Source organism: Mustelus asterias, unplaced genomic scaffold, assembly GCF_964213995.1.
Source record: "Mustelus asterias unplaced genomic scaffold, sMusAst1.hap1.1 HAP1_SCAFFOLD_1258, whole genome shotgun sequence".
NCBI lineage: Eukaryota > Metazoa > Chordata > Chondrichthyes > Carcharhiniformes > Triakidae > Mustelus > Mustelus asterias.
Window position 1 is genome coordinate 59,130 of NW_027591203.1, and position 13,609 is coordinate 72,738.

The 13,609-nt window shown below is 47.9% G+C and overlaps 1 protein-coding gene across 1 annotated transcript in view; it reads right to left on the reverse strand.

Annotated features, from left to right (window-relative positions):
- Positions 1 to 13,172, reverse strand: part of LOC144488066 (testis-specific serine/threonine-protein kinase 4-like) — a 45,285-nt gene extending 32,113 nt beyond the window's left edge. Inside the window, exon 1 of the mRNA XM_078206088.1 lies at positions 12,508 to 13,172. Within this exon, the coding sequence (XP_078062214.1) occupies positions 12,508 to 12,926 (419 nt within the window). The 5' untranslated portion in view covers positions 12,927 to 13,172. The remainder of the gene's footprint in view (positions 1 to 12,507) is intronic.
- Between the last annotated feature and the right edge of the window lie 437 nt (positions 13,173 to 13,609).

A 13,609-nucleotide genomic window follows, 5' to 3' on the forward strand; every position in this document is an offset into this window, starting at 1 on the left:
ATCTATACCCATCAAAATCTCATACACCTCCATCAAATCTCCCCTCAATCTTCTACGCTCCAGGGAATAAAGTCCCAACCTCTTCAATCTCTCTCTGTAACTCAGCTTCTCAAGTCCCGGCAACATCCTTGTGAACCTTCTCTGCACTCTTTCAACCTTATTTACATCCTTCCTGTAACTAGGTGACCAAAACTGTACACAATACTCCAAATTCGGCCTCACCATTGCCTTATATAACCTTACCATAACACTCCAACTTTTATACTCGATACTCCGATTTATAAAGGCCAATGTACCAAAGGCACTCTTTATGACCCTATCCACCTGTGACGTCACTTTTAGGGAATTCTGTACCTGTATTCCCAGATCCCTCTGTTCAACTGCACTCTTCAGAGTCCTACCATTTACCCTGTACGTTCTACTTTGGTTTGTCCTTCCAAAGTGCAATATCTCACACTTGTCTGCGTTAAATTCCATTTGCCATTTTTCAGCCCATTTTTCTAGTTGGTCCAAATCCCTCTGCAAGCTTTGAAAACCTTCCTCACTGTCCACTGCACCTCCAATCTTTGTATCATCAGCAAACTTGCTGATCCAATTTACCACATTATCATCCAGATCATTGATATAGATGACAAACAACAATGGACCCAACACCGATCCCTGCGGCACACCACTAGTCACAGGCCTCCACTCAGAGAAGCAATCCTCCAACAACCACTCTCTGGCTTCTTCCATTGAACAGTAAGAAGTCTCACAACACCAGGTTAAAGTCCAACAGGTTTATTTGGTAGCAAATACCATAAGCTTTCGGAGCAATGCTCCTTCGTCAACACCAGGTTAAAGTCCAACAGGTTTATTTGGTATTACATCAAGTTTCTTCCATTGAGCCAGTGTCTAATCCAATTTACTACCTCCCCATGTATACCGAGCAACTGAACCTTCCTAACTAATCTCCCATGAGGGACTTTGTCAAAGGCCTTGCTGAAATCCAGGTAGACAACATCCACCACCTTCCCTTCATCCACTTTCCTGGTAACCTTCTCGAAAAACTCTAATAGATTGGTCAAACATGACCTACCACGCACAAAGTCATGACTTCTTGACAGAAGCCAGAGGGTGGTTGTAGAGAGTTGTTTTTCAAACTGGAGGCCTGTGACCAGCGGTGTGCCTCCGGGATCAGTGCTGGGCCCACTGTTATTTGTCATTTATATTAATGATTTGGATGAGAATGAAGATGGGAATGGGTTAATGAACTTTGTAACACTTCAGCATTGAGACCCGAACTCTGTGATTTTGTGAGAAACACTGCAGAGCTCATGTTTACGTTGGGGCTCGGTGTTTTCATGTCTGTGGAACTTGTTTTCATGCATCCAAACCAGATAAGAGAGACAGCTGTCCTTGCTGTTCCCGGCTAATTGTGTATCGGGAATGTGGCAAAGCAGAATCAGCGAAGCAGACTCCATTTTATGTTCCTTTCTGTTATGTACCTTTGTCTAACACGGTGGAGCTGACATGTATGGGCGGCACGGTAGCACAGTGGTTAGCACTGCTGCCTCACAGCTCCAGGGACCCGGGTTCGATTCCCGGCTCGGGGTCACTGTCTGTGCGGAGTTTGCACATTCTCCTCGTGTCTGCGTGGGTTTCCTCCGGGTGCTCCGGTTTCCTCCCACAGTCCAAAGATGTGCGGGTTAGGTTGATTGGCCGTGCTAAAATTGCCCTTAGTGTCCTGGGATGCGTAGGTTAGAGGGATTAGTGGGTAAATATATAGGGGTGGGGCCTGGGTGGGATTGTGGTCGGTGCAGGCTCGATGGGCCGAATGGCCTCTTTCTGTGCTGTAGGGTTTCTATGATTTCTATGATGTATGCCTTCTGTCATCATATAACAATATATTCATTATATGCTATTCATCTATACTATTTATACTGATATAAATTGCTATATAGGCTCCTGTATCTTAGTTAACCTGTTTATGCAAACTTATAATCTTATGTCATAGATAAACAACGCACAGGTGGTGACAAAACAGATATTCGCAGCCTTGAGGGTGGCTACGGTTACACGGAAAAGACGGAACTGCCGAGACAGGAATAATCGTGGGAAGATGAGGACGTGATCCAGGGTGAAAATATATGTATAAGTGTTTGCTCTTGACCTGTATTCAGTAAGAGGTCTGAGACCGTGTTAGGGATCGGACTTCTTCCACAATTGTGCAAGTAAACCACTCTACTTTGACTCCCGGCTTCAGAGGTATTATTTTACCTACAACAAGAATATAGGAGGCGCGGTTAGTAAGTTTGCAGATGACACCAAGATTGATGGCATAGTGGACAGTGAAGAAAGTTATCTCCAATTGCAGCGGGATCTTGATCAATTGGGCCAGTGGGCTGACGAATGGCAGATGGAGTTTAATTTAGACAAATGCGAGGTGATGCATTTTGGTAGATTGAACCAGGGCAGGACTTACTCAGTTAATGGTAGGGCGTTGGGGAGAGTTACAGAACAAAGAGATCTAGGGGTACAGGTTCATAGCTCCTTGAAAGCGGAGTCACAGGTGGACAGAGTGGTGAAGGCGGCATTCGGCATGCTTAATTTCATCGGTCAGAACATTGAATACAGGAGTTGGGAGTTGAACTTGTACAAGACATTGATTGGTAAGGCCACACTTGGAATACTGTGTGCAGTTCTGGTCACCCTATTATAGAAAGGATATTATTAAACTAGAAAGAGTGCAGAAAAGATTTACTCGGATGCTACCGGGACTTGATGGATTGAGTTATAAGGAGAGGCTGGATAGACTGGGACTTTTTTCTCTGGAGCATAGGAGGCTGAGGGGTGATTTTATAGAGGTCTATAAAATAATGAGGGGCACAGATCAGCTAGATCGTCAATATCTTTTCCCAAAGGTAGGGGAGTCTAAAACTAGAGGGCACAGGTTTAAGGTGAGAGGGGAGAGATACAAAAAGGTCCAGAGGGGCAATTTTTTCACACAGAGGGTGGTGAGTGTCTGGAACAAGCTGCCAGAGGTAGCAGTAGAGGCGGGTACAATTTTTTCTTTTAAAAAGCATTTAGATAGTTACATGGGTACGATGGGTATAGAGGGATATGGGCCAAATGCGGGCAATTGGGATTAGCTTAGGGGTTTTAAAAAAAAAAGGTGGCATTGACAAGAACATAAGAACATAAGAAATAGGAGCAGGAGTAGGCCACCGAGCCCCTCGAGCCTGCCCCGCCATTCAATAAGATCATGGCTGATCTGATAATGGTTTAGTTTCACTTACCCGCCCGCTCCTCATAACCCTTAATTCCCTTATTGATCAGAAATCTATCTACCTGTGACTTAAACATATTTAATGAGGTAGCCTCCACTGTTTCAATGGGCAGAGAATTCCAAAGATTCACTACCCTCTGAGAGAAAAAGTTCCTCCTCAACTCTGTCCTAAACTGACTCCCCCTTATTTTGAGGCTGTGTCCTCTAGTTCTTGTTTCCTTTCTAAGTGGAAAGAATCTCTCTGCCTCTACCCTATCCAGCCCCTTCATTATCTTATATGTCTCTATAAGATCTCCCCTCAACCTTCTAAACTCCGAGTACAGGCCCAATCTACTCAATCTCTCCTCATAAGCTAACCCCCTCATCTCCGGTATCCACCTGGTGAACCTTTTCTGCACTCCCTCCAAGGCCAATACATCCTTCCGCAAATAAGGGGACCAAAATTGTACACAGTGCTCTAGTTGCAGCCTCACCAGTATCCTGTACAATTGCAGCAAGACCTCCCTGCTTTTATACTCCATCCCCTTCGTGATAAAGGCCAACATTCCATTTGCCGCCTTGATCACCTGCTGCATCTGCAAACTGAGTTTTTGCGATTCATGCACAAGGACCCCCAGGTCCCTCTGCACAGTAGCATGTTGTAATTTTTCACCGTTTAAATAATAGTCCATTTTACTATTATTCCTTCCAAAGTGGATAACCTCACACTTGTCAACGTTATACTCCATCTGCCAGATCCTCGCCCACTCACTTAGTCTAACCAACTCTCTCTGCACACTTCCCACATCTTCCACGCAATTCGCTTTCCCACTCATCTTTGTATCATCCGCAAACGTTGTTACCCTACACTCGGTCCCCTCCTCCAGATCGTCTATGTATATGGTAAACAGTTGAGGCCCCAGTACCGATCCCTGCGGCACGCCACTAGTCACCAACTGCCAACCAGAAAAGCACCCATTTATCCCAACTCTCTGCTTCCTGTTAGATAGCCAATCCTCAATCCACGCGAACACTTTACCCCCAACTCCGTGTATCCCAATCTTCTGCAGCAACCTTTTGTGAGGCACCTTATCGAACGCCTTCTGGAAATCTAAATACACCACATCCACCGGTTCCCCCCTGTCAACCGCACTCGTTACATCTTCATAAAAATCCAGTAAATTCGTCAAACACGACTTTCCCTTCATGAATCCATGCTGCGTCTGCTTAATCGAACCATTTTTTTCCAGGTGTCCTGCTATTTCCTCTTTAATGATGGATCCAGCATTTTCCCAACTACGGATGTTAAGCTAACCGGCCTGTAGTTACCCGCCTTTTGTCTACCTCCTTTTTTAAACAGTGGCGTCATATTAGCTGTTTTCCAATCAGCCGGCACTTCCCCAGAGTCCAGCGAATTTTGATAAATTACAACTGATTCTACGCCTTGGCTTTTAAAGGCATCAAAGGTAGGGTTCTGAAGACTGTGGAGGAACAGAGAGATCTTGGGGTCCATATCCACAGATCTCTAAAGGTTGCCACTCAAGTGGATAGAGGTGTGAAGAAGGCCTATAGTGTGTTAGCTTTTATTAACAGGGCGTTGGAGTTTAAGAGCCGTGGGGTTATGCTGCAACTGTACAGGACCTTGGTGAGACCACATTTGGAATATTGTGTGCAGTTCTGGTCACCTCACTATAAGAAGGATGTGGAAGCACTGGAAAGAGTGCAGAGGAGATTTGCCAGGATGCTGCCTGGTTTGGAGGGTAGGTCTTATGAGGAAAGGTTGAGGGAGCTAGGGCTGTTCTCTCTGGAACGGAGGAGGCTGAGGGGAGACTTAATAGAGGTTTATAAAATGATGAAGGGGATAGATAGAGTGAACGTTCAAAGACTATTTCCTCGGGTGGATGGAGCTATTACAAGGGGGCATAACTATAGAACATAGAACATAGAACATAGAACATTACAGCGCAGAACAGGCCCTTCGGCCCACGATGTTGCACCGACCAGTTAAAAAAAAAAACTGTGACCCTCCAACCTAAACCAATTTCTTTTCGTCCATGAACCTATCTACGGATCTCTTAAACGCCCCCAAACTAGGCGCATTTACAACTGATGCTGGCAGGGCATTCCAATCCCTCACCACCCTCTGGGTAAAGAACCTACCCCTGACATCGGTTCTATAACTACCCCCCCTCAATTTAAAGCCATGCCCCCTCGTGCTGGATTTCTCCATCAGAGGAAAAAGGCTATCACTATCCACCCTATCTAAACCTCTAATCATCTTATATGTTTCAATAAGATCCCCTCTTAGCCGCCGCCTTTCCAGCGAAAACAATCCCAAATCCCTCAGCCTCTCCTCATAGGATCTCCCCTCCATACCAGGCAACATCCTGGTAAACCTCCTCTGCACCCTCTCCAAAGCCTCCACATCCTTCCTGTAATGTGGGGACCAGAACTGCACACAGTACTCCAAGTGCGGCCGCACCAGAGTTGTGTACAGTTGCAACATAACGCTACGACTCCTAAATTCAATCCCCCTACCAATAAACGCCAAGACACCATATGCCTTCTTAACAACCTTATCTACTTGATTCCCAACTTTCAGGGATCTATGCACACATACACCTAGATCCCTCTGCTCCTCCACACTATTCAAAGTCCTCCCGTTAGCCCTATACTCAACACATCTGTTATTCCTACCAAAGTGAATTACCTCACACTTCTCCGCATTAAACTCCATCCGCCACCTCTCGGCCCAACTTTGCAACCTGTCTAAGTCTTCCTGCAAACTACGACACCCTTCCTCACTGTCTACCACACCACCATAGGGTTCATGGTGGGAGATATAGGAAGGATATCAGAGGTAGGTTCTTTACGCAGAGAGTGGTTGGGGTGTGGAATGGACTGCCTGCAGTGATTGTGGAGTCAGACACTTTAGGAACATTTAAGCGGTTATTGGATAGGCACATGGAGCACACCAGGATGATAGGGAGTGGGATAGCTTGATCTTGGTTTCAGATAAAGCTCGGCACAACATCGTGGGCCGAAGGGCCTGTTCTGTGCTGTACTGTTCTATGTTCTATGTTCACAACTAACGCATCTGCTATTTCTTCTGCCGTTTCTTTCAGTACCCTGGGCCGAAGGGCCTGTTTCCATGCTGTAAACCTCTATGACTCTATGCGAGGGATAAACGTTTTTACCCAGAGGGTGGTGAGGGTCTGGAATGCGCTGCCTGGGAGGGTGGTGGAGGCGGGATGCCTCACATCCTTTAAAAAGTACCTGGATGAGCACGTGACTCCCTATAACATTCAAGTCTATGGGCCAAGTGCTGGCAAGTGGGATTAGGTGGGCAGGTCAGGACCTTCATGCGTAGGTGCAGACTTGATGGGCTGAAGGGCCTCTTCTGCACTGTAGTAATCTGTGAAAACAACTCCAGCCCTAACCAGCCTCTCTTCACAGCTGAATCGCTCCAGCCAAGGCAACATCCTGGCGAATCTCCTCTCTAAGTGCAATCATATCCTTCCTCTTGTGTGGTGACCGGAACTGCACACAGTACTCTAGTTGTGGCATAACCAGGATTTTGTACAACTCCGTCATCACCTCCCTGCTCTTTGATTCTACGCCTTGGCTTTTAAAGGCCAGTATCCCATAGGCCTTCTTAACCACCTTATCTACGTGTCCCACTGCCTTCAGGATCTATGGACATGCACCACAAGGTCCCTCTGTACTTCCTAGTGCCCTACCCTTCATTGTGTATTCCCTTGGCTTGTCAGTCCTCCCAAAATGCCTCATCTTAAACTTTTCAGGGTTAAATTCCACTTGCCACTAATCTGCCCATCTAATCAGCTCATTTATATCATCCTGTAATCATAGAATTCTTAAAGTGCAGAAGGAGGCCATTCAACCCATCGAGTCTGCACCGACCACAATTCCACCCAGGCCCTACTCTCATAACTCCACGCATTTACCCTGCTAATCCCCCCGACACTATGAGGCAATTTAGCATGGCCAGTCCACCTAACCTGGACATCTTTGGACACTAAGGAACAATTTAGCCTGGCCAGTCCACCTAACCTGTACATCTTTGGACACTAAGGGACAATTTAGCATGGCCAATCCACCTAACCTGCACATCTTTGGACACTAAGGACAATTTAGCATGGCCAATCCACCTAACCTGCACATCTTTGGACACTAAGGGACAATTTAGCATGGCCAATCCACCTAACCTGCACATCTTTGGACACTAAGGACAATTTAGCATGGCCAATCCACCTAACCTGCACATCTTTGGACACTAAGGGACAATTTAGCATGGCCAATCCACCTAACCTGCACATCTTTGGACACTAAGGACAATTTAGCCTGGCCAGTCCACCTAACCTATTCATGGGGCAGCATGGTAGCACAGTGGTTAGCACTGCTGCCTCACAGCACCAAGGACCCGGCTTCAATTCCAGCCTCGGGTCACTGTCTGTGTGGAGTTTGCACATTCTCCCCCGTGTCTGGGTGGGTTTCCTCCCACAGTCCAAAGATATGTGGGTTAGGTTGATTGGCCATGCTAAATTAACCCTAGTGTCAGGCGGATTAGCAGGGTAAATATGAGGGTTTACGGGAATAGGGCCTGGGTGGGATTATGGTCGGTGCAGACTCGATGGGCCGAATGGCCTCCTTCTGCACTGTAGGGATTCGATCTTTGGACACTAAGGTGCAATTTACCATGGCCAATCCACCTAACCTGCACATCTTTGGACACTAAGGGACAATTTAGCATGGCCAATCCACCTAACTTGCACATCTTTGGACACTAAGGGGCAATTCAGCATGGCCAATCCACTTAATCTACACATCTTTGGACACTAAGGTGCAATTTACCATGGCCAATCCACCTAACCTGCACATCTTTGGACACTAAGGGGCAATTCAGCATGGCCAATCCACTTAATCTACACATCTTTGGACACTAAGGGAGAATTTAGCATGGCCAATCTACCTAACCTGCACATCTTTGGACTGTGGGAGGAAACCGGAGCACCTGGAGGAAACCCACGCAGACACGAGGAGAATGTGCAAACTCCACACAGACAGTGACCCGAGCTGGGAATCGAACCTGGGTCCCTAGTGCTGCAAGGCAGCGGCGCTAACCACTGCGCCACCGTACCAATCTAATCAGCCTCTCTTCATAGCTAAAACACTCCAGCATGGGCAACATCCTGGTGAATGTTGGTATCTCTCTGTGTGTCCGTGTTAAACTCTGACCCTCTCTATCTCCCCTCATGCCCTCTCGTTCCCCCGCTCTTAATCTGGCCAAACTGCTGTCTGCTCAGTTTTCCCTCCATTCTCTCTCCTCGGGTGCTGTCCCTCCCTCTCTCTCTCTCTCTCTCATAGAACATAGAAGAGTACAGCACAGGAACAGGCCCTTCGGCCCATCATGTTGTGCCCAACATGACGCCAAATTAAACTAATCCCTTCTGCCTGCCCTTCGTCCATATCCCTCTATTCCTTGCATATCCGTGTGCTCATCTAAAAGCCCCTTAAATGCCCCTACCGTATCTGCCTCCACCACCACCCCTGGCAGCGCGTTCCAGACACTGACCACTCTCTATGTAAAAAAAAACTTGCCCCTCACATCTCCTTTAAACTTTCTCCCCTCTCACCTTCAGCGCATGCTCCCCTCGTATTAGACATTTCAACTCTTGGGGGGAAAAGATTCTGACTCTCAACCCTATCTACGCCTCTCATAATTTTATAGACTTCTATCAGGTCTCCAACCCTAGTTTGTCCAGCTTCTCCTTATAGCTCGTACCCTCTAATCCAGGCAGCATCCTGGTAAACCTCTCCCGCACCCTCTCCAAAGCCTCCACATCCTTACTGTAATGTGGCGACCAGAATTGAACACAATACTCTATAAGTGCGGCCTAACCAAAGTTTTATAAAGCTGCAACATGACATCCTGACTCTTGTACTCAATGCTCCAACCAATAAAGGCAAGCGTGCTATAGGCCTTCTTTACCACCCTCTCCTTTGTACCTGCCACTCTTTCAGGCAGTGAGTTCCAGATTTCCAGCATCCGCTGGATGAAAAAGTTTCTCCTCAAATCCCCTCTAAATCCCCTGCCCCTGATGTTAAATCTATGCCCCCCCCCCCCCCCTGGTTATTGACCCCTCGACTGAGGGGGAAAATTTTCTTCCTATCTACCCTATTAATGTCCCTCCTCATTTTGTCCCCCCCTCAGCCTTGGCTGCTCCAAGGAAAACAACCCCCGTCCTAACCAGCCTCTCTCTTCATAGCTGGAATGTTCCAGCCCAGGCAACATCCTGGTGAATCTCCTCTGCACCCTCGCCAATCCTTCCCATAACGTGGCAAACCAGAACTGTACACAGTGCTCGAGCTGTGGCCTAACCAACATTTTATACAGCTCCATCATCACCTCCCAGCTCTTAGATTCTGCGCCTCGACTGATAAAGGCAAGTATCCCATACGCCTTCTTAACTACCTTCTGCACTGCGGGTATTCTATGTATTCTAACCTTCTCGAGTTCCAATCTCCATGGGCGGGGTGGGTGACAACTGATGGAAAACAATGCCACCATCCTGAGTAGCAAATGAATCGGACTTCATAGAATCCCTACAATGCAGAAAGAGGCCATTTGGCCCATCGAACCTGGACCAACCACAATCCCACCCAGCCCCACATGCTTACCCTACTAGTCCTCCTAACACAAAGGGTTAATTGAGCATGGCCAATCAACCCCGCACATCTTTGGACTGTGGGAGGAAACCGGAGCACCCCGAGGAAACTCACGCAGACACGGGGGGAGAACGTGCAAACTCCGTACAGACGGTCACCCGAGGCTGGAATTGAACCGGGGTCCCTGGCGCTGTGAGGCAGCAGTGCCAACCACTGTGCCACCGTGACTTAAAATAGAAACATAGAAAATAGGAGCAGGAGGCCATTCGGCCCTTCGAGCCTGCTCCACCATTCATTTTCATCATGGCTGATCATCCAACTCAATATCCTGATTTGCCCCCCCCTTCCCCCACTATCCCTTTAGCCCCGAGAGCTATATCTAATTTCTTCTTGAAATCACACAACACTTTGGCCTCAGCTACTTTCTGTGGGAGTGAATTCCACACATTCACCACCCTCTGGGTGAAGAAATTTCTCCCCACCTCAGTCCTAAAAGGTTTTCCCCTCATCCTCAAACTATGACCCCTAGTTCTGGACTCCCCCCACCACCGGGAACATTCTTTCTGAATCTACCCTGTCTAACCCTGTTAGAATTTTATAAGCTTCTATGAGATCCCCCTTCACTCTTCTAAACTCCAGTGAATATAATCCTAACCGACTTAGTCTCTCCTCATATGACAGACCTGCCATCCCAGGAATCAGCCTGGTAAACCTTCGCTGCGCTCCCTCTATAGCAAGGACATCCTTCCTCAGATAGGGACACCAGAACTGCACTCAATACTCCAGGTGTGGCCTCACCAACACCCTGTACAATTGCAGCAAAACATCCCTATCCCTGTACTCAAATCCTCTCGCAATGAAGGCCAACATACCATTCACCTTCTTTACTGCCTGCTGCACCTGCATTCTCACCTTCAGCAACTAATGCACGAGGACACCCAGCTTTCGTTGCACATTTCCCTCTCTCAATCTATAGCCATTCAGATAATAATCTGTTTTCCCATTCTTGCTCCTGAAGTGGATGACCTCACATTTATCCACTGCATCTGTCAATCATTTGCCCACTCACTCAACTTGTCCAAATTACACTAAAGGATCTCTGCATCCTCCTCACAGCTCACCCTCCCACCCAACTCTGTCCCATCTGCATCCAGAAGATTTTCTTTTATTCATTCCTGGGACATGGGCGTCGCTGGCTGGGCCCAGCATTTATTGCCCATCCCTAGTTGCCCCTTGGAGGGCAGTAGAGAGTCAATCACATTGCTGTGTGGCTCTGGAGTCACATGTAGGCCAGACCAGGTAAGGACGGCAGATTTCCTTCCCTAAAGGACATTAGTGAACCAGATGGATTTTTCCGCCAATCGACAATGGTTTCACAGTGGTTATCACTGCTGCCTCACAGTGGCCTAGGACTCAGGTTCTTTGGACACTAAGGGGCAATTTAGCACGGCTAATCCACCAAACCTGCACATCTTTGGACACTAAATCATGCTGGCACAGCGGTTAGCATTGCTGCCTCGCAGCTCCAGGGACCCGGGTTCGATTCCAGGCTTGGGTCACTATCTGTGCGGAGTCTGCACATTTTCCCCATGTGTGCATGGGTTTCCTACGGTTGTTCAAAAAGATGTCCAGGTTAGGTGGATTTGAGATGCTAAATTGTCCCTTAGTGTCCGAAGACGTGCTGGTTAGGTGCATTGACCATGCTAAATTGCCCCTTAGTGTCCAAAGATGTGCAGGTTAGGTGGATTGGCCGTGCTAAATTGTCCCTTAGTGTCCAAAGATGTGCAGGTTAGGTGGATTGGCCATGCTAAATTGTCCCTTAGTGTCCAAAGATGTGCAGGTTAGGTGGATTGGCCATGCTAAATTGTCCCTTAGTGTCCAAAGATGTGCAGGTTAGGTGGATTGGCCATGCTAAATTGTCCCTTAGTGTCCAAAGATGTGCAGGTTAGGTGGATTGGCTGTGCTAAATTGCCCCTTAGTGTCCAAAGACATGCAGGTTAGGTAAAAGCAAATTTTTAAGAGTTATCTAGGCAGCCTTAAGACTTATCTAGATAGCCACATGAATGGAGTGGGAATGGAGGGATACAAAAGAATGGTCTAGTTTGGACCAGGGAGCGGCACGGGCTTGGAGGGCCGAAGGGCCTGTTCCTGTGCTGTATTGTTCTTTGTTCTTTGTTCTACTGCGGATTCTGGAATCCGAAACCAAGAGAAAATGCTGGAAAATCTCAGCAGGTCTGGCAGCATCTGTAAGGAGAGAAAAGAGCTGACGTTTCGAGTCCAGGCGACCCTTTGTCAAAGCTAAAAAGGTGTAGAAAAAAAAACTGTCAGCTCTTTTCTCTCCTGACAGATGCTGCCAGACCTGCTGAGATTTTCCAGCATTTTCTCTTTCCGTGCAGGTTAGGTGCAATGGCCGTGCTAAATTCTCCCTCGGTGTACCTGAACAGAATGTGGCATCTCGGGGGATTCTCACAGTAACTTCATTGCAGTGTTAAGGTCAACTGACTTGTGACACTAATAAATAAGTCTTTAAACCATTCAGAAAGTAGCCCCCCCGGGCCCTGCTCTCTTCCTACCTGTGGACCACCCCTTTGCTGTGGATGTAAGCCATGCCCTGGCACAGCTGCTCGAACCATTTGCCTGTCGTCTTTTCATCGCAGGCCCCCTTCATGCGGATAATGTCCATCACCTCCCCCCCCGGCGCCAACTCCAGCATGATGTAGACCCGGTTGGTGGTCTCGATGGACTGGTAGAAGTTGATGAGGTTCGGGTGCTTGAGCGACTTCCAGACCTGGATCTCGCGCGGCAGGAACTTGCTGAGGAACTCCGACTCGGCCTTGTCCTTCAGCAGCACCTTGACTGCCACGTTGGTCCGCCACTTCTTGAAGTAGGCCTCCCACACAATGGCGTAGGCCCCCTTGCCTAGGTAGCGGCCCAGCTGGTAGCCATGCTTCTCCAAGATGGTGGACACCACTTTGGCCTGTGAGCTGGCCATCGGCTAAGGGCGAAGGGGAAGGGGGGGGAAGGGGGGGTATTGCCCTCAGTGGGGGCAAGCACCTTTAAAACATGGGCCGCAAACTTAACACCGGCCCCTCCGACCCCTTCCCCGATTCAAAGGTCCCCCAGGGCAGGCAAAGTGGGTGATTCAACGCCAATCTTGATTCAAATCCATCCCAGGGCTCTCAATGTATTTACATCCTTCGCAAATAATTTTTAAAAATTATGGACGATCAAGCGATTATTTCCCTCTTGCCAAGGAGTGAATTATATTTATATATATATATATATCTTAAATATATATATATATGTATATATATATAATATATATACGGATTTCAATTGAGATGAAAATAAATGAAGATGGCAGGTGAGGGAAGGAATGAATTTAAAATGGCCACCGAGTTAGAAAGATGAAATGGAGGGTCGTCAGGAAGGGTCTGGAAGTAGCTGCGAGCGGAGGCCTCCTTCAGAAGGCAAATGGCGTAGTCGTCATGTCGGATGGGAGGAGTGCTTCTTCGGGTGGGCGGGCGCAGAAGGGTGTCCAATCTGTTACGTTGACGAGAAGGTCTGAGCCCATTGCCCGCAACCTGACTCTGGGCAGGAGACCGCCGGGGGTGGGAGGGGGGGGGAGGGGTGGTGGAGGGGAGGGTGGGGCGGGCGGGGAGGTGCAATTCTAAA